Genomic DNA, 21,502 nt, shown 5'->3' with positions numbered 1-21,502 from the left:
CACTGCAAGAGGGGTTCCATAGTGAGGATAAAGAGCGTAGGGGAAAGTGGGCAGCCCTGACGTGTCCCGTTCCGGATCTCGAACGTAGGGGATAGTGTTTCATTAATTTTTAGCCTGGCGTGGGGTGCAGCATATAGGGATAGGATGGCCGAGATAAATGCTGGGGGAAATTTAAAGCGCGCAAGTACTCTTTCCATAAAGATCCAGCTCACCCTATCAAAGGCCTTCTCGGCGTCAGTGCTAACGAGTGCCATCGGTATTTTCCGGTTACGTGCGTATTTGGAAGCATGCAGCAGTCTCAGGCAATTTTCTTTACCCTCCCTGCCCTTCACAAAGCCAGTTTGCTCCGGGTTTATCAGGTTTGGGATAAAGTCCCCTATTCTTTTGGCCAACAATTTAGCCCAGATCTTAACGTCAAGGTTAATGAGCGATATTGGCCTGAAACTACTGCATTGCTCGGGGTCTTTACCCTCTTTCTGAATAAGGGTGATATGTGCCTCTTGCGCCTGTCTGGCCAGAGGGGCCCCGTTAAATAGGGCGTTAAAGGTCTCTGTTAGCCAGGGTATCAGTTGCAGTTTGAAAATTTTATAATAGTTTAAAGATAAACCATCAGGGCCTGGGCTTTTCCCCTGCGGGATAGAATCAATGACGTCCTCCACCTCCCTGCTCGTGATCGGGGACAAAAGTGTGGAAGCGTCTGTCTCATTGAGGTTTTGCAGGTCCAGCGACCTCAGGAATGCGTCAATTCTTTCCGGGGAGCTCTGGCTAGAGGAGAGGGGCTCTGAATCCTCTAGGTTATATAGCTGGGAGTAAAACTGGGTGAATTCTTTTGCAATGTCGTTTGTGGCGGACACTCTATTACCCTTTTCTGTTTTTATTGAGAGGATTGCGTTGCGGGTTTTAGTTTTTTTCAGCATTGCTGTTGTTATTTTACTCCCTCGGTTCCCGTGGGCATAGAAGGTCTGCTTAAGGTGCATGTGTTTTTTGATGAATTTTTCAGTAAGGCGTGAACGGAGTTGGTGTCTCAAGGAGGTTAATTCCTCGAGGTTATTTTTGGACTGGGAGAGTTTAGAGACACTTTCTAACCTTGCGATCTGAGTTAACAGAGAATCTATTTCTTTTTGTTTTTGTCGCTTTACTCTCGTGCCCAGCGCTATAAGTAGACCTCTTACGTAGGCCTTGTGTGCCTCCCACACCGTGGGGAACGCGACGCTGCCGTCCATGTTGTTCTTAAAGTACTCCTCCAGTGAGTCTCCAAGTTTGGTCTTGTCTTCCAAAGGAGCTAGGAGTGAATCGTTCAACCTCCATCTCCACTTCCCCTGGGTCACCTGTTGAATGTGGATATCTGTATATACCGGGGCGTGGTCCGAAACCGTGACCAGTCCCATGCGTGCTTTTTTCAGGTGTGGCACCAGGCTAGTAGAGACAAACAGGTAATCTAGTCTCTGGTAGGAAGAGTATATTGTTGAGAAGTGGGAGTAGTCCTTGACCGCAGGATGGAGGTATCTCCAGGCGTCTAAGACTCCTAGATCTTGTAGGGACCGCTGTAATTTTTTGAGTTTGAACTGGGAGATCTGGGAGCGCCCTGTTGAGGAGTCTAGAAGTGGATTTAAAGTAACGTTTAGGTCCCCTCCTAGAATTATCTGCCCTTCCGCGAAATGCTTAATGATCTCCAGCTGTTTGATCAGCCAGGGTACTTGGTCGTTGTTAGGTGCATATAGGTTCGCGATAGTTAATTTGGTATTTTCCACTGTGCCTTTGATGACTAGGACCCTTCCCTCCTCGTCTGTGTATTTAGAATCTAATTTGAAGGGGATCGATTTGTGTAGGAGGGTGGCTACCCCTTTGGAGGCCGAGCTTGGGTGGTTGTTATGGAAGTGCTGGTGAAGGCCCAGCCCCGGGAGCGGGAAGTGTCTATCTTTTTTATAATGCGTCTCTTGGAGTAGGAGAATTTTAGGTTTAATTTGTTTTAATAGGTGGGCTATGTTGTGCCTCTTACCTGGCGAGTTCAGACCCCGGACGTTGAAAGTCGCAAAGCGCACCGGCGCCATACTCCCACCGGGTACCTGCTTGCAGGTCTAGCCTGTTGGAAGAATGAGAAAACAGAGAGGGTAAGAGCGCTGCCAAGCCCTGGTTTCCAGAAACAGGTGCGTCTGGGTTGCAGAAGAGGGGACAGGAAGGTAGGGGAGGGTATCAGATGGGTGTGTTCAAGAAGGTGTATCGAGGTATTTTCCGTGTACTAAATAAGCCCCCGTGAACTCACAGGGGGCTCAGAATAGGAGCCCGAGAGTGATGCAAGGGAATCTTATGGGACTCTCCGCACCGCTCCCGTAGCAGTGGTATGGGGTAAGTGTTTGTGGGTAGTTAACCCGAATGAGACCTGCCCGGGTGTGGGGCCGGCCCCATCGTATCAATGAGGGTCAGCCAGGGGGGTGGAGTGTGCTAGAGGAAGAAATAAAACGATAAAGAGTCTCCAACGTTTGAGACAACTTGTGTCAAACCAAAAGGTAGTCGAACTTCAAGAAGGTCAAGGTGGTGTTCCTCTGCGGATCAGAGGTCCTCAAGGCTTCTCTCTCGGAGGAACAGAGACGTCTTCTTCTTCAGGTGTCTTCTTGGGATGTGCCGTCTTTGCTCTTCTTTCTCTTGCCCCCCGGGGATTTGGAGCCCCCCGTGGGGAGGTCCGTTCCCGGGGGGGCCAGCATGGGAAAAGACGGGAGACCCGGCAGAGGAAGCCAGTTTGGTATTTCAATTGGATCTAGTTCTAGAATCTGCCAGCTTTTCTGAAGGTCGTCCGGTGAGCGGATATTGACTCTGCGTCCTCTGAGGTTAATTCCCAGGCCCAATGGGAACAACCACGAGTACTTAATGTCTCTTGCTCTTAACGCTTCAAGCAGCGGCCTGAGTGCGCGGCGTTTAGCCAGAGTACTTGGTGCTAAGTCTTGATAAAGGTGAATTGCAGCCCCCTCGTAGCGCAAGTCTTTCGCACTTCTCGACGCCTCCAGGATTGCTTGCGCGTCCGGAAAGGTCAGGAGCTTGCAAATTGTGTCTCTGGGTGGGTCCATACCAGACGGTGGGGTCTCAGGGACCTATGAATCCTCTCAACCGAAATACGCGAGGCTCTCTCCTGCCCCAGGAGTTGCTCAAATATTTCCATGGCGACCTTAGGTAGCGCTTCTGCAGCCCAAGATTCTGGCAGTCCTTTTATTCTTACATTATTACGCCTGTTTCGGTTTTCCAGGTCCTCTTGCATAATAAGGGCCTGATTAAGGTAGTGGTGTTGATCTATTACAACCTGCGCCAGTTCTGTAGAATGTGTAACTATGTTTGCTGCAGAAGTCTCCAGTGCTTCCACTCTCCTGCCCATGGATTTCAAGTCCTCTTTAATGTCTGAGATTTCAGACATGATGGGTCTCACTGCACTCGTGATAAGGTCCCTCATGAAGCTTCGTGAGAGTTGTTCGTTTTCCTCACCATCTGATAAGGCCTCCTCTTCTCTCTCAGTGTTGGGGGGTGATGGTACTGGAAGGCTTAACGCTTTTTTGCTAGTCGGGTGAGGTGATCTTGAAGTTCTTTCTTTCAGAAATTTTTGCATGTCAGTTTGACTTTTGGATGAACGGGGAGTTCCTAATGTGTCGCTACTCCTGTCTCTGTTGTTCTTCCCCATGCTGCTGAGAGATTGGCTTGTCAAGTATGTATTTGAGTAATACGATGGGGCCCGCTTTCCCGGCGTGGTCCAACTAGGTGTTCATTGCTTTCGCGGAGCTTTCGCCCTTATTTAGATATGGACTGTTTGCAGTCTGATGCTTTGTTTGCTGCCCGTGGAGCAAGGTCCGGACTTCTTATGGGCGAGGTCTAGTGGGGGCGAGGTAGCGCACTGTAGGTAGTCTTTTACACCTCGGCCCCGGTGGTGGGCGCGTTGGAAACAAACGCGTTTGCTTCGCGGAAGCAGCGTGGGTGCTTTAATCGGCACTCGGGGAAGCCTTCTCCAAAGGGTCCGACGTGGAGCTTTGTGTTCTTATTGCTCCGGCGCTTTTTTTTTTTTTTTTTTTTGTCGGGGGTGCGCTGGTCTTGTGGGCCCTTTAAGGGGGGTGGGGCTCGGTGTCTGACTATTGAGCTCTGGTCACCGGGTTCTTCTTGCCCTGAAGGCACAGCTTGCAAAGAGGTTGTTATGCTGTCCTAATTTGGGGCCGGCTTTCAAAGATTGTAGAGATGTGTACGTACTGTCTCTTTAACTGCGCTTTGCCCGGGCAGATGAGGTGCTTTCCCTGAAGGAATATACAGGGGCTCCCTGTGAGGGACCTTTGCTGGCTTTGCAGGGCGATGCTGTTGTCCCAGCTCTAGTTGACAGCAGCTGTTTTCCCCTCCCTTCAGGTCTCAGCTACTGACCAGGCGGCTAGGGGTTAATTAGCCCTGTTCCTCTTCTGCTTATCTGGCTGGGGGGCAGGGCGGGCTCGCTCTCTTCTAGACTGGGTGTGGGAGGTCAGCCCCCCGGTGGCAGCGGGAAATGGCGGGGGGGCCGCGGCGGCGGGCGCTCGGGGGGGCCGCGGGGCCACGGAAGGGAGTCACTCTATACTTGCTGTTCGTCGGCCCGGGTGTCAGGGGCCGGGCGGGCTCTCTGCAGCTGCTGTAAGATGACGTCGGCCTCTCCTTGCCTGCGCCCTCTTTCCCTCCTCCTCTGTGTCACCGTTCCGCCTCCCCCGGCAGCTCACTCCTGTCCCCTCACGTCGGTGCAGGATTGGCAGGCCTCCTCGGTGGCCTCCTCGGCCTCGCTGCCCGCTGGGGACCGCTCCGGTCCAGTTGCGTGGCGCGCTTCCGGTCCGGTCGCGACAATTTAGGCCCCGGCTTCTGGTCAGGAACTAGGCCCCGGCGGATAACTTCCTCTGGTGGGGGTCCGGAGGGACTCTTTTTGTTGCCTAGCACTCGGAGCAGCTGCTGCTGATGTTGAGCAGGGTGTCCGCGGGTTAGGTGAGCCACAGGTGACCTCCAACTGTCACGGATTGCAGGAGCGGCGACTCCGTGCTTCTGCTCTCTCCGCTCGCTAGGCCACGCCCCCCACACAGGGCAGATTTGCCACAGAATTTTCCTGCAAAATTTCGCTGCGGCAATTCCGCCTATCCCGGGACCGGCCAGTCATGTGGACGAGATTTGTCAAAAATCTGGTTTCACACTGGGCGGACAACCCGTTGCGGCAAAGCCGGCATTAGCCGGCACTGTGGCCCAGATTCCCAGGACGCGGAGTGTCATTTCTTTTTTTTTCCGTTGCGGCCTCGCTCCTCTCTATGGGAGAGCCGGCCTCAACAGAAAAGCATGATAAGTGCCACGGGTTTTGAAGCTGCGCTAATCCCACGGAGTTTCAGCGTTTTTTTTTCTACGGCAAAACCGCTAGATTTCCGTGGTCAAAGCGTCCCATGTGTACCCAGCATAACAGTTCCACAGCGCCAACAAAGCTCCGAGACTGAAGGGAATATAGTGTGGAGACGAGTAGGATATCTGTACCACCTTGATAGTATCTTGTAGCTTTTTTTCTGAGCCGCGCAGGCTATAGACAGTTTGTGTGTAAATATAAACGCCTTCTACCAGTCGCTCTGTGGGAATCGTGACTCCCAAAAACTGTTCCCATGCCTAGGACCGGTGTTGTAAGTCTCCAGGGTCAACAAGCCATAGATCAGGGACACTGTGTGCGCCGGAGGGGACTGTAGTGAAAACAGTTTCTCAAAGGGTGTTAGTGTAGTACTAAAAGAGCAGCCATCTCTGTTGGTAGAAAAGATTGCAGTTGATAATACTCTAACCAGGAGAGATTGAGGTCAACAAATCTATTCCTGAGCTCCTGAAAGGACAGAACAGAGGAACTGCTAAGAATGGGATGAACCCAGGGGTATTCCCGTCTCTCCCATCCCAGGAAACTATCTTGGGTTTTACCTGGCGGAAACACTGGGTTGCTAAAAAGTGGAGTTAGGGGACTATTGTGCAAACTATATTGAAACTTTGTATTCTCTCTTTATTTTATGGTCCTAATGGTGTAACCAGAGGCGTAACTTAAAGCTTCTGGGCCCCAATGCAAAATTTGTAAAGGAGCCCCTACTATAATGCTTTATCCATAGTACTGGGCTCCCTCTATATGGAGAAGAGAGGTCCTATGGGCCCCCTGATGCTCCTGGGCCCGGGTGCAACCGCATCCCCTATAGTTACGCCAGTGGTAACTATCACTATCAAACCTGTGATCATGATGTTACACTATATGTGGGCATATAAACTACCTACAGATTTCCGTCACTTTGTAAACATATTGCAATTATTTGTTTTGCATTAGTCCTGAGTTACACCCCGTGTTAAATCTCAGAGCTGCATTCATAATTCTTCTATTCGGAAACAATTCACAATGTTCTTATCAGGCACATCTCTGTTTTTCTTATATCAGATTGTTATATAGTGCCTGGTGAAAAGAGTGGATTTCCCTAAATGCACATAACCAGCTTTGTGCAGCTATTGAGGTAGCTAAGAGCACACACAAATTTCAACTCTAAAACCTTCAGAATTGTGAATGCAGCTCTGGAGAATAATAACATAGTATGTTAGGCTGAATGAAGACAATGTCCCTCTAGTTCAGCCTGTTTTAACCGCCCTAAGTGGGGTGAATACAAGTAGGCAGGGGTTAACAAACAACCAGCTGCAGCTACATTGGCATTAGGAGGGAAGAAGTCTATGTGGTGTGAATAGCTTGTCACAGCAAATTTTCTATGAAGCACAGAACATGTTAGAACTGGAGGTATGCAGTAAAGTACCACCTATTTTTCACCCAGTAAGGGGGTATTCTGGTTGTGTCAAGTTATGAACTATCCACAGGATAGTGGATAGTTAGCTGATCGTTGGGACTCTCCGACTACTGGAGATTGCCAAGTTCCAGCCATTGTCCATGTCTGGTGCTCTCATTGAAATGAATGGACCTCTGCTCTGTTCATTTGGGAACTGACTGGACCCCTTTTCACCAGATTGGTGGAATTCCCAACAGTCAAACCCATACCGATCAGCTAGTTATCCCCTAACCTGTGGATAGGAGCTAGCTTGTCACAACGGCAGTACATCTTTAAGCCTTCATGATGTAAATAAACATCATATACTGGCTTGTCTTAAGCCTCTATAATGAACATTTATCTCATGGGTCCTTTGTCTACCACTGTGAGAACTTTGTATTGACTTACAGCCGGACACTCGTAATGGTCAAGATTATGAAAAAATGATCCTTGTTATTTAACTACTTAGATGTTGTGGTCAATAGCAGCCACTGCATCTAGGTGGTTAGAGAGAGGGTTAGGGCTCCTTCTGTTTCCAACGGCTCCCTGCAAATGCAATCATGGTAGGCCAATGGATAACCATGATAAGGCTGCCAGGCATGGCACAACTGTATAACTATTAGGATGAGCCTTTAGCACAACTTACTGGTTTGCTTTGCAGTTTTACACTCACAGGGAATAATTATTTGCTATACATAACTATACCAAGGCATTATAAAAGGGTTCAAAGATCAAATTGTGGCATCCCTAGGGGGTCTAAATAAATAATGGAACAAATGTTAATAAAAAAAAAGTTACTTAGAAAATTTTACAGTTAAAAAAAACAAAACATGAAATCCTTTTTTGCTCTAATTTGTAAAAGTGAAAATAGAACCACCCACTGTATCATTGCAATCATTATAACTAGAGATGAGCGAACCTACTCGTTTCGAGTAATTACTTGATCGAGCACCGCAATTTTCGAGTACTTCCGTACTCGGGTGAAAAGATTCGGGGGGTGGGGGGAGGCGTGGCGGAGCGGGGGGTAGCAGCGGGGAACAGGGGGGAGCCCTCTCTCTCCCTCTCCCCCCCCACTCCCCGCTGCAACCCCCCACTCACCCACGGCACCCCAGGAATCTTTTCGCCCGAGTACGTAAGTACTCGAAAATCGCGGCGCTCGGGCGAAAAAGGGGCGTGGCTGAGTACGCTCGCTCATCTCTAATTATAACCCATATAACTATGGCAATATTGTCACTGTACAAAACCCATTATACCTAGAACAACATTGCCAATAATAACACTATACAAGGCCTAAATAATATTGCCACACCATGAACACATATTACCACCAAATAGTGGCTGCACAATACCACCATACTGTTACTGAATATAGACCACTACAAACATCAATATTACAAAAAATAACACTATACGACGGCCAAATTGTACCCCGAGACACATAATACAAGCACATAATAACTGAATAATATTACCATAGTGGTGCTGAAAAAAAAGTGCACTAAAGAAAGACCATCATTACTCCCATACATTGATCATATAGCAGTAGAAACTAGTCCTACACATGTGCTCTGTATATCATATAAGTGTTTATAGTACCATTATATCCATTGATTTCAGGTGATGCCCTCTCTGACTGGAGTGGTTCTATTTTCCTTTTCTTGTCCACCCAGAGCATCATGACAGCTTCTCCTGGTCACAACATGTCTCTGCAGAGCTTGACAAAGACATCTGTAATTGCAAAATTTTCCAGTCACTTGACTTTGTTTTCCAAAACTTTACATACTCTTCCTCTGTATAGGGCCCTGGACAGTAATAACACCACCCATGGCGCCTCACTCAGTAATAGTATGCCCCTTTTAATTCTCCCTGTAGGTTCCAAACTTTAAGGGCCCCACACACACAGTAAAAGTACCCCCACTTAATAACACCTTCTTTAATTTCTACACTCAGTAATAATGCCTTTTTTATGCCCCCATTCAGTAATAATGACCTTCTTATGGCCCCACTTGTTAATAATGTCCCCCATAGGCCCTCACTCAGTAATAATGCCCCTGAAAGATCTTCACTAGATAGTAATGCCCCTAATAAGACCCCATTAGGTAATAATATCCCTCATGGTCATCCACTCTGTAATAATACCCCATAGGCTCCTTCTTGGCAATAATACCCTTCAAGTTATAATGCCCCCACTCTGTAATAATGCCCCATAGGCCCTAAAATTGGTAATAATGCTCCTCATGGTCATGTTCCTACGTGGTAATAATATATATGTTAGGTGCACTGTTCAGACACAATCCTCTGCCTCTTTATCTGGCAGACATGGATGTCATCCTGCTCTCCCTGTTCCCTGAGCTTATACTATTCTCTTCCAGCACTCCTGGGGTTAATTGCTTCTGGGTGTCCTGCTCAGCTGATGTACCTTTTCCAATCACCACTCTATATAGTTGCCCTGAGCCTTTCAGACAGTGTTTCAGTGTTGTTGTGAATCCTGCTCCATGACTTCATGTTTAGCTGCTGCTCCTGCAGTTATTTGCTATGATCCCATGTTCTGTGCTTTATTGTTCTTCCGTTTGTGTATCCAGCTGTCTGTCATACTTGTGAGTCTGCTTTTCTGTTTATCCCTTGGCAGCTTGTTCCTCCTTTGTTTCTGTACTCACCGGTATTGATCTGTCTTTTGTTTATATGTGTTCTGTCCAGTCAGCGCGAAGAGGAAGACAGTGGGGTCATCCTTATCAGGACAACAGCCCTGCTTATAGGTTCTTCCCTCTCCCTGTTACCAACTGGTAGGTTGACACAGTGGTTCCATCCACAGTCATTACAATATATTAAAATAACAAAAAAATGCTGTATTTACTTGTTGTGCTTATCCGAATCCCGCCTTCTACAGTCCACGAAGCACTGATGGTCACCTGCTTTCTTTTGGTAAGACTGATTACGGGATTGCTATGGCAAGTTCCTGGATGCACCAACTCTGAGAAGGGGCCATAGCTTTCACCTGATCATGCTCTACCCAGAAGTATTGGGAAGAATGCAGAGACCAGCAGTGGCAGGTGAGACACAGGTGAGTAAGGGCTTATTCTCACAAGCATATATTGGCCGCCATTTTCATGGCCGGCCAATATATGCTTTCATCTGAGTCGTCTCCCTCTTCCCTCCCCCTCGCCGGCTCTCTACCTCTCTTCTCCCCTCCGGCTGTTTGCAATGGGAGGGGGCGATCAAGGGGCTGGCACTTAGTTCTGCCCCTGCTGTGGACAAGGGGTGGGGAGGGGTGGGTGCTTAGCTCTGCCCCTGTCCCGCGCCCTCCCATTGCAAACAGACATTTGGGAGAAGAGATGTAGAGAGCCAGAAAGGGGGAGGAGAGGGGCAGACATCTCAGATGGTAGCGTATATCGGCTGGCTGTGAAAACGTCAGCCGATATACGCTTGTGTGAATAAGCCCTGAAACTGATTTTTTTTTTTTATTTTAGTGCATTTCAGGCAATAAATTTAAAAATCTACCCCAACACTGCCCCCAGAACCCAACTAGCCCACTGGGAACTTTCCCAGTGGGTTTAATGGCCAATCCACCCCTGACCACTATGACTGCATTTGCTACTAAATAGTGAGTTGAGTTATTAGGGACCTGGATGTTGTACGCTCTAAGCTGGGGGATCAGAAACAGAACCAGAGAGATAAACTGTACAACCTGCAGCCAGACCAACCAGGTCATGCAGGGTCCACATATCTAGAATTATGGGAGAGCGCACACAGTCTGATTTTCAGCCAATGCACGGACGGACTTTACTGGATAACAGCGTGGAAACGGGAAAGCGGGGGTGAGCATAACAAATACATCACCTGGCTACCTGTCACCTTCCTGAACAGCACCGTAACTGTATTTACGGTACTGTTCAGAGGTTACAGGCTCCCTTTACCTTCCTCAGGTCATCACTGGATCAAAGCTGTCAGTTACTGGCTGGATTTCAAGTTTATGCAACTTTTTACATTGCTCGCATTGCCTGGACAAAATGAACACTTTCCGCTTATCACGTCAATGTCCGCAGTTCCGTGTAAGCTCTCGTGGGCAGAATCTTCTCTTTTTTTTAGTTTCATTGCTACTGTTCCCTTGTTCTTATTCTTTGTCAGAATTTATGATATTTTTAGATTTTAGGCAAAAGTACAATTTTACCCTGTTTATTGTAATCAGTGCAAATGGCAGCGAAAAGGAAGCAGAACTCCCTATCTGCTTGTGTTGCAATTTTTAACGATTCTTTGACAGAAAAAAGGGGAATTAAATAGATTTGTTACACAATTACATGAAGAAATATTAAAGAGGGTTTCCATCTAAAAATCTGAAAATCGGCGTGTATAGTGTTAGGCATGAGCTTGGAGTTTATATAGTATATTTATACTGACTCCTGCGCCCCTGTAAGCTTAGACTGTGCCTTATCAGAGACATAACTAAATACTGATCGGCTCCAGTGCAGACTTTACCGATGAAAGGCACACATTTGGTATTATTATAGGTGAGAGAGTATGGGTGATTATGGACAAACTAAATATTTATACTAGACACACTGAAAGACATGAGGAATTCCATGTAGACATGCGGTATTGGAGCGGAATCCTAAAGCTGCAGATTAGGGGTTCATCTACACGGGCGTCAAAATCGCATGAATGGCCGATTTTCCAGAAGCCTCATTAGTGGTAAAATCACCCATTCACACTATTGGGGGCGGCGTGTTGCCGAAAAAATGCACTGCTGAGAGAGAAATTTTTATTTTGCCCAAATATTTATACTAAACATTGTATTGTTATACATTCCTGTACCGAGAAGCCAATCATATGTGATTCCACTGCGCCTGCGAGAAGTTTGTTTGGCATTTTAGATGTTAACTTCCTTATCTTGCACATTCATATAAGGTCTCCCCCACACAGAGGTTTTTGTACAGCATTTAGCTCAACGCTCCCATTCATTTTAATGGGGCTGCTCACACAAGCGTCAAAACGCTGCGCATTGACAGCGATGCATGTTCTATCTTTGGGTGTTTTCAGCCCTGCTTCGCCCATTGAAATGAATGGGCAGCAGTTTCAGCACTGCTTGAAACACGTCAAATCTTAGTGCCGCGATTTTGGCAGCGTTAGGCGCGCACCGATTTTCAGGGGTAGGGCTTGCAATATAAGTCCTACTTCAAAAACAAGTCCTAGCTACACTAGATGGGGAAAAAAAGCAATACTTACCTAGCAGCTGCCATCGAGGTCCTGGCCGCTGGTCTCTGGCGCTGTTCTAGGCTTCCCCTGCACTGACAGATGATTTATTGCGGTAAGCGAGGTTTGAGAACCCCACCTCCAGCAATAGTTTGCTATAATTGGTTCTCAGAGCTGGCTCGATGCCCAATCACAGCCAATTATTGACTCTCTCAGCCAATCAGAGACTGCTAGGTGAGTATTCATTTTTTTTCCAGTATGCTTCAGCTGTGCTGAAAAGGCAGCCAAAATGCTGGCATAAAGCAAGCCAGCGCTGCTGAAACCGGGCTGAATCTGCAGTAAATGCATTGAAAAACGCTGCGTTTCTGCAAATGCCTGTGTGAGGGAAGCCTTAGTGTTTTAGTTTTATGAACCAATAGTAATAAATGAATTATAATTAGAGATGAGCGAACACGTTCGGCCCCGCCCCTTTTTCGCCCGAACACCGAACCTTGCGAACACTTCAGTGTTCGGGCGAAAAAGTTCGGGGGCCGCCGTGGCAGCGCGGGGGGGTGCGGCGGGGAGTGGGGGGGAGAGGGAGAGAGAGAGGGCTCCCCCCTGTTCCCCGCTACTGCCGCCCGCGCCGCCGCGCATCTCCCCGCCCCCCGGCGGCACCCGGACACTTACGCGCGAACACTGCAGTGTTCGGCAAAGCGGGTGTCCGGGTGCGGATGTGTCCGTAACGGACACGTTCGCTCATCTCTAATTATAATACATTTGAATTATTGTAATTAAAGCAGGTGCCTCTATAAAAACTGCTGCCTGTCAATGAATAGGCAGATAACTTTGATCACATCCAGTCTTGTTGGTTTGACAAGTTATTTCCAGGCCCGACTATAAACAACCTAAATTGAAACCCAAAGTCATACTTTGGGAAGCAATCTTTAAGCTTTCACAAACACTGGTAATAAGTAGTAGTAAACTCTAACTCTCTCTCCTCTCTATCCGTGCCATGATGCCTGTGTCTCTAATTCTCCTTAGAAAACTGTTACAAGAACAATGCGTACAGGAATGAAATGGCTGAAGCATCAACAACCAAGGGTATAGTATCTTCCTTTACTTGAGTTCAACCAATCATTGCTCTGATGCACCTAAAACAAAGCAATTACTAGCAGCAGTTTTGATTAAAAATCCTATCTTTGGGCGTGCACCCGCATTACACCGCCCATTGTTTTCAATGGGGCTGGCAGCAGCATCGCACCACATGCTAGGTATACACAATGCGAGGTCTCCCATTGAATGGGAGAAACTCCGCGAACCTGACAGCCGTGGTAGAGAATCGCTTCTTCTCTGAAGTGAAGCAAAGCAGTTTTGAAATAAAAACGCCTGCAGGAAAATTGCATGTTGGTGAGCGCGATATTGGGCCCATATCGCGCTCGCCTGTGTGAAGTTATCCTTCTTGATTATTACTGTGACTAAGAGCTTGTTGCTCGAAATGCTTAAACACTCATGGCATTTGGCATTTGGTGGTTGGGTAAATATCTCACTAGTATATTCTGCTTTGGAATGTTGGATTACTTTTGGATGTTTTTGGTGCACATACTTTTGCATGGGTACTGAATACACAAAACGGCAGCAAAGTTGCTTTATTAAAGAGAATCTTTTCTTAGCTTTTGGGTGTAGAAAATAAAGGAAAATATGAAATTTCACTTTTAATGTCTCTAATTTTCAGACACTGATATCAATGAAGATGTGTATGTGAATGTGGAAGAACTAAAAACAGGAACGGTGTTGAGCGATTCAGTGAAGAAGAATGAAACGCCAACAACCAAGAGTAAAGCCTAATACATGTTAATTTCAAATCTGGCCTATGCTTGTGTGTCTGGAAACCTAAGATGAAAAAATCATCTAAAATCCTATGATTGCGTGTCTGCAAAATCCCACTGAACATCTATGACAGCATACCTGGTTCTGGGCTGTTCAGAGTTATAGATAAGACCTGGGTGTCATTAACAAACTTTGAGTGGGGACCCTATTTGGATTTTTGCCATGGGGCTCCATCCTCTCTATGTATGTTGCAGTTACTGTAACAGCCCATATCACATTGGTGTAAGCTGCTAAAGCTTCCTGTAAATAAATGAGATGGAGAATGCTTGCCACTATGAGTTGGGCTCTTCCTACATAATGCTTGTATAATCTTCAGTCTAATCTTGTATTGTCCTACATCATTTGGCACTGACTTAGTAACTATTGTGCTGATACTCGTTTCTTGTTTATTTCAGAAGTGTCAACTAACAAAAGCTCAAAATCCCGGATAATTCTAGCAGCGCTGATCCTTCTAATTATCATGTTCCTTATTCTGGTTGCCTCCACAGGTCTCCTGTTAAAATACTGTGAGTTTTGGTTACATAGCTCCAGTATTATAGGGTATTTGTAACACAGCTATAAAGTCTTGTCTACTGCACTTTCGTCTTACATTTTGTCTGGAAAATATGTAAAATGAAAATGTTCCTCCAGTAATCCACTTAGAAAGCACTTAGGATGTGATCTTCAGTTAGTGAATTCATGTTTATAGTGTGAAATAAATGTTTATTACTGTAGCTTCATTCACTTGTATACTGCACACTATTAATTTCAATAAGGGGTAGAGTATAGAGTCACAGAATGGTAGAGTTGAAAGGGACCTCCACGGTCATCGGATCCAACCCCCTGCTCAATGCAAGATCATTAAATCATCTCAGACAGATGTCTGTCCAGTCTCTGTTTGAAGACTTCCATTGGAGGAGAACTCACCACCTCCCGTGGTAACCTGTTCCACACATTGATCACCCTCACTGTCAGAAAGTTTTTTTTTTCTAATATCTAATCTGTATCTCCTCCCTTTCAGTTTCATCCCATTGCTTCCAGTCTTTCCTTGTGCAAATGAGAATAGGGCTGATCCCTCTGCACTGTGACAGCCCTTCAGATATTTGTAGACAGCTATTAAGTCTCCTCTCAGCCTTCTTTTTGTGCTAGCTAAATATTCCCAGATCCTTTAACCGTTCCTCATAGGACATAATTTGCAGACCGCTCACCATCTTGGTAACTCTTCTCTGAACTTGCTCCAGTTAGTCTGCGTCTTTTTTGAATTGGGGTGCCCAGAACTGGACACAGTATTCCAGATGAGGTCTGACTAAGGAAGAGTAGAGGGATATAATGAACTCACATGATCTAGACTCTATGCCTCTCTTAATACATCCCAGAATTGTTTCCCTTTTTTCCTGCTGCATCACACTTTTGACCCATGTTCAGTGTATGATCTATTAGTATACCCAAGTCTTTTTCACATATGCTGCTGCTTAGCCCAAATCCTCCCATTGTGTATGATTGTTTAATTTTTCTTGCCCAACCGTTCAAGCTTGTCTAGATCTTTTTGACTCCTCTTTCTCTCTTTTAATGTTAGTTAACCCTCTTAGTTTTGTGTCATCAGCAAATTTGATCAGTTCCACTCAATTTGCTCCTCCAGATCATGTATAAAAATGTTGAGCAACACTAGGCCTAGGACAGTGCCTTGTGGTACCCCACTTGCCACTTTCTTCCAGTTCGATGTGCAGCCATTTATGACCACTCTTTGAGTATGATCACTCAGCCATTTGTGAATCCACCTAACAGTTGCCTTGTCAATCCCATATTTGGTCATTTTTACTAAAGAATAGTATGAAATACTTTGTCAAATGCTTTACTAAAGTCAAGATACTGTATACTATATCCACCGCATTTCCCTGATCAACCCAGTTGGTGATTCTGTCATTGAAAGAAATTAGATTAGTCTGGAATGACTTGTTTGTTTCAAACCCATGCTGGCTCTGGTTATTTACTCAATTCTTATCCAAGTACTTGCATATATGCTATTTAATTTGTTTAAAGTCAGTTCCCAGTAGAGAAGTCAGGCTCACAGGCCTGTAGTTTCCTGTGTCCACCTTCTTCCTTTTCTTGAAGATAGCGACAACATTTGCCCTTTTTCAATCTTCTGGGACTTCTCCTGTTCTCCAGGAATTTTCAAAGATTACGTTGAGTGGTTTAGCAGTTACCTCTGCTGTTTCCTTCAGTACCATAGGATGCAATTCATCTGAACCTGGAGACTTAAATTCATTCAAGTTAGCTAAGTGTTCCCTCACCATATCTCTGCTTATAGGTAGCCTGCATTCTTTTATTCCCCCAACAGCACATGGAAGATCAGTTGATGTTACATCTGCTTTCTGAGAAAAAACAGAGACAAAATAGGAATTTAAAAGTTCGGCCTTCTCAACATCATTCTTAACCAATTCACCATTTTCATCCTGTAAACATCCTATAGCATCTTTGAGTTTTCTTTTCCTTTTGACATACACCACTCCCCCCCCCCCCCCTTCCCAATCCTTTTTATTGCTTTTGGCCTCTGTTGCAAGCCTCAATTCATTATTAGCTTTAGCTTTTCTGATATTTGCCCTACAGTTTCAGCAGACCGCATTATATTCTTCTTTAGTTATCCCCCTCCTCTCTCCATTTGATAAACCAATTTTCTTCCTTTTTAACATGTGTGTAAGTTCTGTGTTCCTCCATCCTGTTTTTTTAATGGCTTTCATTCTTCCTTCTTTTAGGGATTGTTAACAATTGTGCTTTGCGATTCCCATTTCACAATATTTCCCTGTTTTCTCTTCTACCTTTTGGAAGATAAAGTTGTCAGCAAGGGATGATACGAATTTGCTGGATCCATTAATTTTGCCCGAAAGAGATTCCCAACAAATGTCTGGATAGTTAAAATCTGCCTTGATCACTATGTCGTTCTTTTTTGAGAACTTGGTCATCTGATGTAGAAAGAGTTCATCAATGTCTTCTGCTTGTCGAGGCAGCCTATAGAGAATGACTACAATGTACAATGGTGTCCCTTCTGTTCTCTTCTTGCATTCTTATCCAAACATCTTCTACAGAACTGCCATGCTCTGAAGCTTGAATCTCTGTAAAGATGTATGCTTTCCTAACATACAACACAATACCTCCTCATCCTTTACTAGGTCTGTTTCTCATAAAAAGGTTTAAATCTTCAAGCCTTGTATTCCAATTATGTGTATTATCCCCCTACGTTTCTATGATGCCTATGACATCATGGGATGAAACTTGGAGGTCCGTTCCAACTCTAACATTCTATGATTCATATTTCTCTTCCTGTTAGGAGCTCCAATTCTCCTTGTTTGTTTCACATACTCTGTGCATTTGTGTAAAAACATTTTAGTTTGTGATCAGTGTCTCTTGCTCTTCTACTTTCCTTCTGAATTTTTTGTCTTTGTTCTTTCTTTCCACTTCTAATAGTGAGGTTCTCAAATGTATTAATTAGCTGTATATTTTTATCTGGCCTTTCACTTCCCTTCCCATATTGTACTAGTCTAAAGCTCTTTTGATAAATATAACAAGGTGCCTGCAAAATATATGCTTACCTGTCTTTATTAGAAGTTATTTGTGCTTATATGCTTACACATGATCCAATATATATGTAACATGGCAGACAATGAAAACTTCCTAGTAGCAACAAAAGAAAAATGATTTTTCACTGGAGGCATATTTTCAAGGGGTTGTTTCATACTGAAGATCTTAAAAGAAAGAAATAAAATTGGAAATCCAATTTCAGAAACCCCAAGGTAACAGCTGTTATCACCAGATGAAGTTGGGGGGCATTGCAGGGAAAATCTGGAATAACATGGTCCCCATTTAATGGAGAGCGCCACTCCTGTCCATGGGCTGTATTGCAACTAAGCCCCATAGACAAATAGATCACTTTCACGAGTCAGAAGTGACTTGAGAACTGAGGGGTTGAAGGGACAAAGTCCTATGTGTGTTATGTTAGTAAATGTTAAGCAGAAGCTGAAATTGTCTTCTTACAAATCTACTATTTACTCCACAGATTTGGAAATGAACGAAGAGGTGTCACAACTGAAGAATCATGGTAAGTATCCTACATATTTTGTTTGATGACCAGCTGTATTATTTATTGCTGTTATTATTACTATGTGGTTATAACACAGGTGGAAGCTAGTATCTACTTTTGTCTTAAATGGAAACTAACTTTTCTAACAACTTGTGCTTATATGATAGCTAAGGTGATAACGAGCAAAAGTGCTATAAACTCTATTCAACTAAAATGATGCTTTTGTGCTGAAAAATCTCTATAAACTACTAGCCACTAGGGATCTCCCTATCTTGTAATTTGCTGCCCACTGCCTATTGTTAAGTGACGTCCATCTCTAGCAACAGAGATAACAAGACAGAGAACAGGCAGTAAAGGAGAGTGATGATTCATGCTGCTCGTAGAAGTCTATGCAGAGCAGAGATGAGGGTAATGAGCTGCTAGAGGAAAAGAGACACAGAGATGTTATAGCTAATAGTAACTGATTGTTTATGGTGAAATAGCTACTGAAATCACATCTACACTGCTCAGTGCTTTTCTAGTGTCTTTTTTTTTGTCATTTCTGTTTGTATGTATTACAGTGAGTTAGAATGCAGAATTTGCAGCTTTTTCTGTGCACAGTGTATAGAACACATCATAACAGCAGTCTCTTCCCATTAACTCAGAGACAACAAGAATCATAGATATAGCCTGTATCTCTCTCTCTCTCTCTCTCCACAATATCCCACAGGGTGCTGATTTAGGTTGAACACCCACTTGCGTTTTTTTAACGCAATTGTTATTAGACTTTCTAATGTTAAAACCGCATCGCACGAAAATTCCAAAGCACCAACTTGCAATGCGTTTTTAACATTAGAAAGTCCCATTGACAATCGCGTTAAGAAAACGCAGTGATATCGCAGCGTTAAAAAAAGCAAGTGGCTAAGCACCCTTATACAGGGGAATTGGGAGACATATGAAACAGTTTTATAATTTATTCTTTAGAGCATCCAGTGCAGATCATCCTACCCTCTTTTTGAGTTCATTAAAATCTGTCCTTCTGAAATCTAACCTTGGGGTCTGAGTTTTCTCAGGTCTTCCTCCTTTTTTTTATCCAAAATTCAAGTATAGCATGATCACTGCCTCCTAAGGACCCAGCCACCCTTACTTCCTCAACCATTTCCCCCCTGTTGGTAAGAATTAGGTCCAAGATAGCAGATCCTCTTGTTTTCTCTTCTACCTTTTTGAAGATAAAGTTGTCAGCAAGAGCGGATAAGAATTTGTTGGACCCATAACTTTTACCTGAGAGAGATTCCCAACAAATGTCTGGATAGTAGAGATGAGCAAACATGCTTGTCCGAGCTTGATGCTCATTTGAGCATTAGCATACTCGTAAGTACTCGTTATTCGAGCGAGCACCTTGCAGTGCTCAGGTGCTCAAGAAAATTTCCCACCCTTCTCCCCACAGGTTTAATTTTTGCTAAAGTGTATGCAAAATAGTATGTTTTCTTAATCCCCACTAGTAAAGAGAATTCCCTGCTGCTGCACCTGCCACTTCTGTGACAGATGCAGCAGAGGAATTCTGCTCTCGCCTGTCATTCATTCGGCGAGAGCTGCCTGTGATTGGCTGAGCGCCTCAGCCAATCACAATCGGCTCTTTCAGCATGCAGGGATCTTAAATCCCCTCCTGCGGGTAGATCAGCACTACAGAGCCGGGGACAGTGGAGAGAAGACGCAGCTGACCCTCGGCAGCTGAAGGGAGGTGAGTACGTTTTTTTGTTTTGTTTTTTACACTACTTATACTGTTTTTTCAGGGAAGAGCTTATATTTAAAGCTCTTCCCTGAAATTCAATGACAGGAAGCCGGCAGCAGGATCCTCTACCGCAGCTGTTATGTGTGACAGCTGTGGTAGGGAATTGAAGAATTTCTCTGCTGCATCTGTCACAGATGTGGCAGGTGTAGCAGCAGGGAATTATTTTTACTAGCGGGGATGAAGGAAACATCTGCCGCATGCAGCAGATGTGTTCTGCATCCCTGCGGGGGACATGGCAGAGCAGAGAGAAGTTTTTTTTTTTAGTTTTTTTTTTTTTTTACACTAAAATTATTATTTTTCAGGGAAGGGCTTATATGTAAAGCCCTTTCATGAAAAACAATTCAGGGTGTCAGGGTAACACTGCTTACAGCATCAATCAGGCCCACTCCAATGCCCCGTTGCCGGCGGTAAGGAAAAAAACACCACACACGGAGGTCTGGTATAGTTCCTCACACGAGGAGTAACTGCGCACTTTATTATAGATTACATGGGGCTTTATACCCCTTAACACATCATTAGAAGTGTATAACTGTCTTATTGGCTCAAATCCACCGCATAACCATAAATGTGATGTCCGCAGTTCCGCCTGAGGCAGTGTTAGTCATTTACACCGGCAGCAGCCGCGGCTCCATTGAAAAATGCTCGAGGCTCCTATTGACTTCAATGGGGTTCGTTACTCAAAACGAGCTCTCGAGCATTATAAAAATCTGTGCTAGATTAACGAGCACCCGAGCATTTTGGTGCTCGCTCATCTCTACTGGATAGTTAAAATCTCCCAGGATCACGATGTCATGCTTTTTTTAAGCGCGGCCATCTGATGTAGAAAGCGTTCATCAATATCATCTGCTCGTCCAGGCGGCCTAGCAAGTGATACTATGCGGATTTCTCCTGAAAATGTGGTAAATTCCACACCAATATTCACAGCTACCTGAAAATGGCTTAAATCTGCCTGTAATTACACCAAAAAATCTGCAGTAATGCCATGTTTAAAATGTAAAATAAAAAATAAATATGTGCACTTTGCTGTTCATTCACTTGTAGGCTGCACAGCAATAATTTCACTATGGGGTAGAGTAGGAGGGGACTTTAAGATCTACAACAGAAAGAATAACTTCAATATCGTCCCCAAACAGGGAATTACAAGCTGTCTGTGTCTCAGTAGTGGGAACTTGCTTGCTATTAAGTAGCCTTAGCAAAGTCTTAGCAAAGTCAAGCTAGTTGATAGGAGCATACTGACTGGGAAAAGAGAAGGTAAGTAACTAGTTTTCCATTGGAGGCATATTTTAAAGGGGTTATCTCATAAAATCAACCTAAAGATCTTAAAAGAAATAAAATTAAATTGCAAGTCCATCTTTAGACACCACAAGTAATCAGCTGTTATCAGCAGATAACAATGGGAGGCATTGCAGGAAAAATGTGCAATAACATGGTCTCCATTTAAATTTATATAGTCGTTCTGAGTTTCCCACAGTGGCGAGCAGTCTTTCCATCATCTCATCACTCTGGGTAATAAAGGCGTATATTGGGCAAATAATCTCCCTGAATGATGGTCATATATCCTTATTGGGCACAAGGACAGGGGTTGTCTTAATGGAGAGCGCCACTCCTGTTCATGTTCCTATTGCAACTCAACCCCATAGACAGGGGCTTACACAGAAATCATACCTCCTGAAAGCAAAACTCAGAATGGGCGCATCCCACACCGAGATCTCCAGAGAGTGGATTACTTTTACAAGCCAGAAATGATATGAAAAAACTATTAACCCGAGGGGTTGAATGAAGTCCCACCTATATTATGTTAGTTAACCCTTTCCAATCCACTGTCTGACCTCT

General features: G+C 44.7%; 1 protein-coding gene across 2 annotated transcripts in view; it reads left to right on the top strand.

Moving 5' to 3' along the window:
* The window catches only part of LOC136610835 (C-type lectin domain family 4 member G-like), a 43,726-nt gene that overhangs the window by 3,613 nt on the left and 18,611 nt on the right, over positions 1-21,502 (top strand). Inside the window, exons 2-5 of one of the 2 annotated variants that reach the window (XM_066590033.1) lie at positions 12,999-13,058; positions 13,690-13,791; positions 14,240-14,350; positions 17,875-17,916. In XM_066590033.1, the coding sequence (XP_066446130.1) occupies positions 12,999-13,058; positions 13,690-13,791; positions 14,240-14,350; positions 17,875-17,916 (315 nt within the window). The remainder of the gene's footprint in view (positions 1-12,998; positions 13,059-13,689; positions 13,792-14,239; positions 14,351-17,874; positions 17,917-21,502) is intronic. The other variant, XM_066590034.1, reaches the window with a different exon arrangement.

Source organism: Eleutherodactylus coqui, chromosome 2 (genome assembly GCF_035609145.1).
Source record: "Eleutherodactylus coqui strain aEleCoq1 chromosome 2, aEleCoq1.hap1, whole genome shotgun sequence".
In the NCBI taxonomy this organism is placed as follows: Eukaryota; Metazoa; Chordata; class Amphibia; order Anura; family Eleutherodactylidae; genus Eleutherodactylus; species Eleutherodactylus coqui.
The sequence above is the reverse complement of the archived record's forward strand: the minus strand, read 5'-3'. Positions and strand labels throughout refer to the sequence as shown.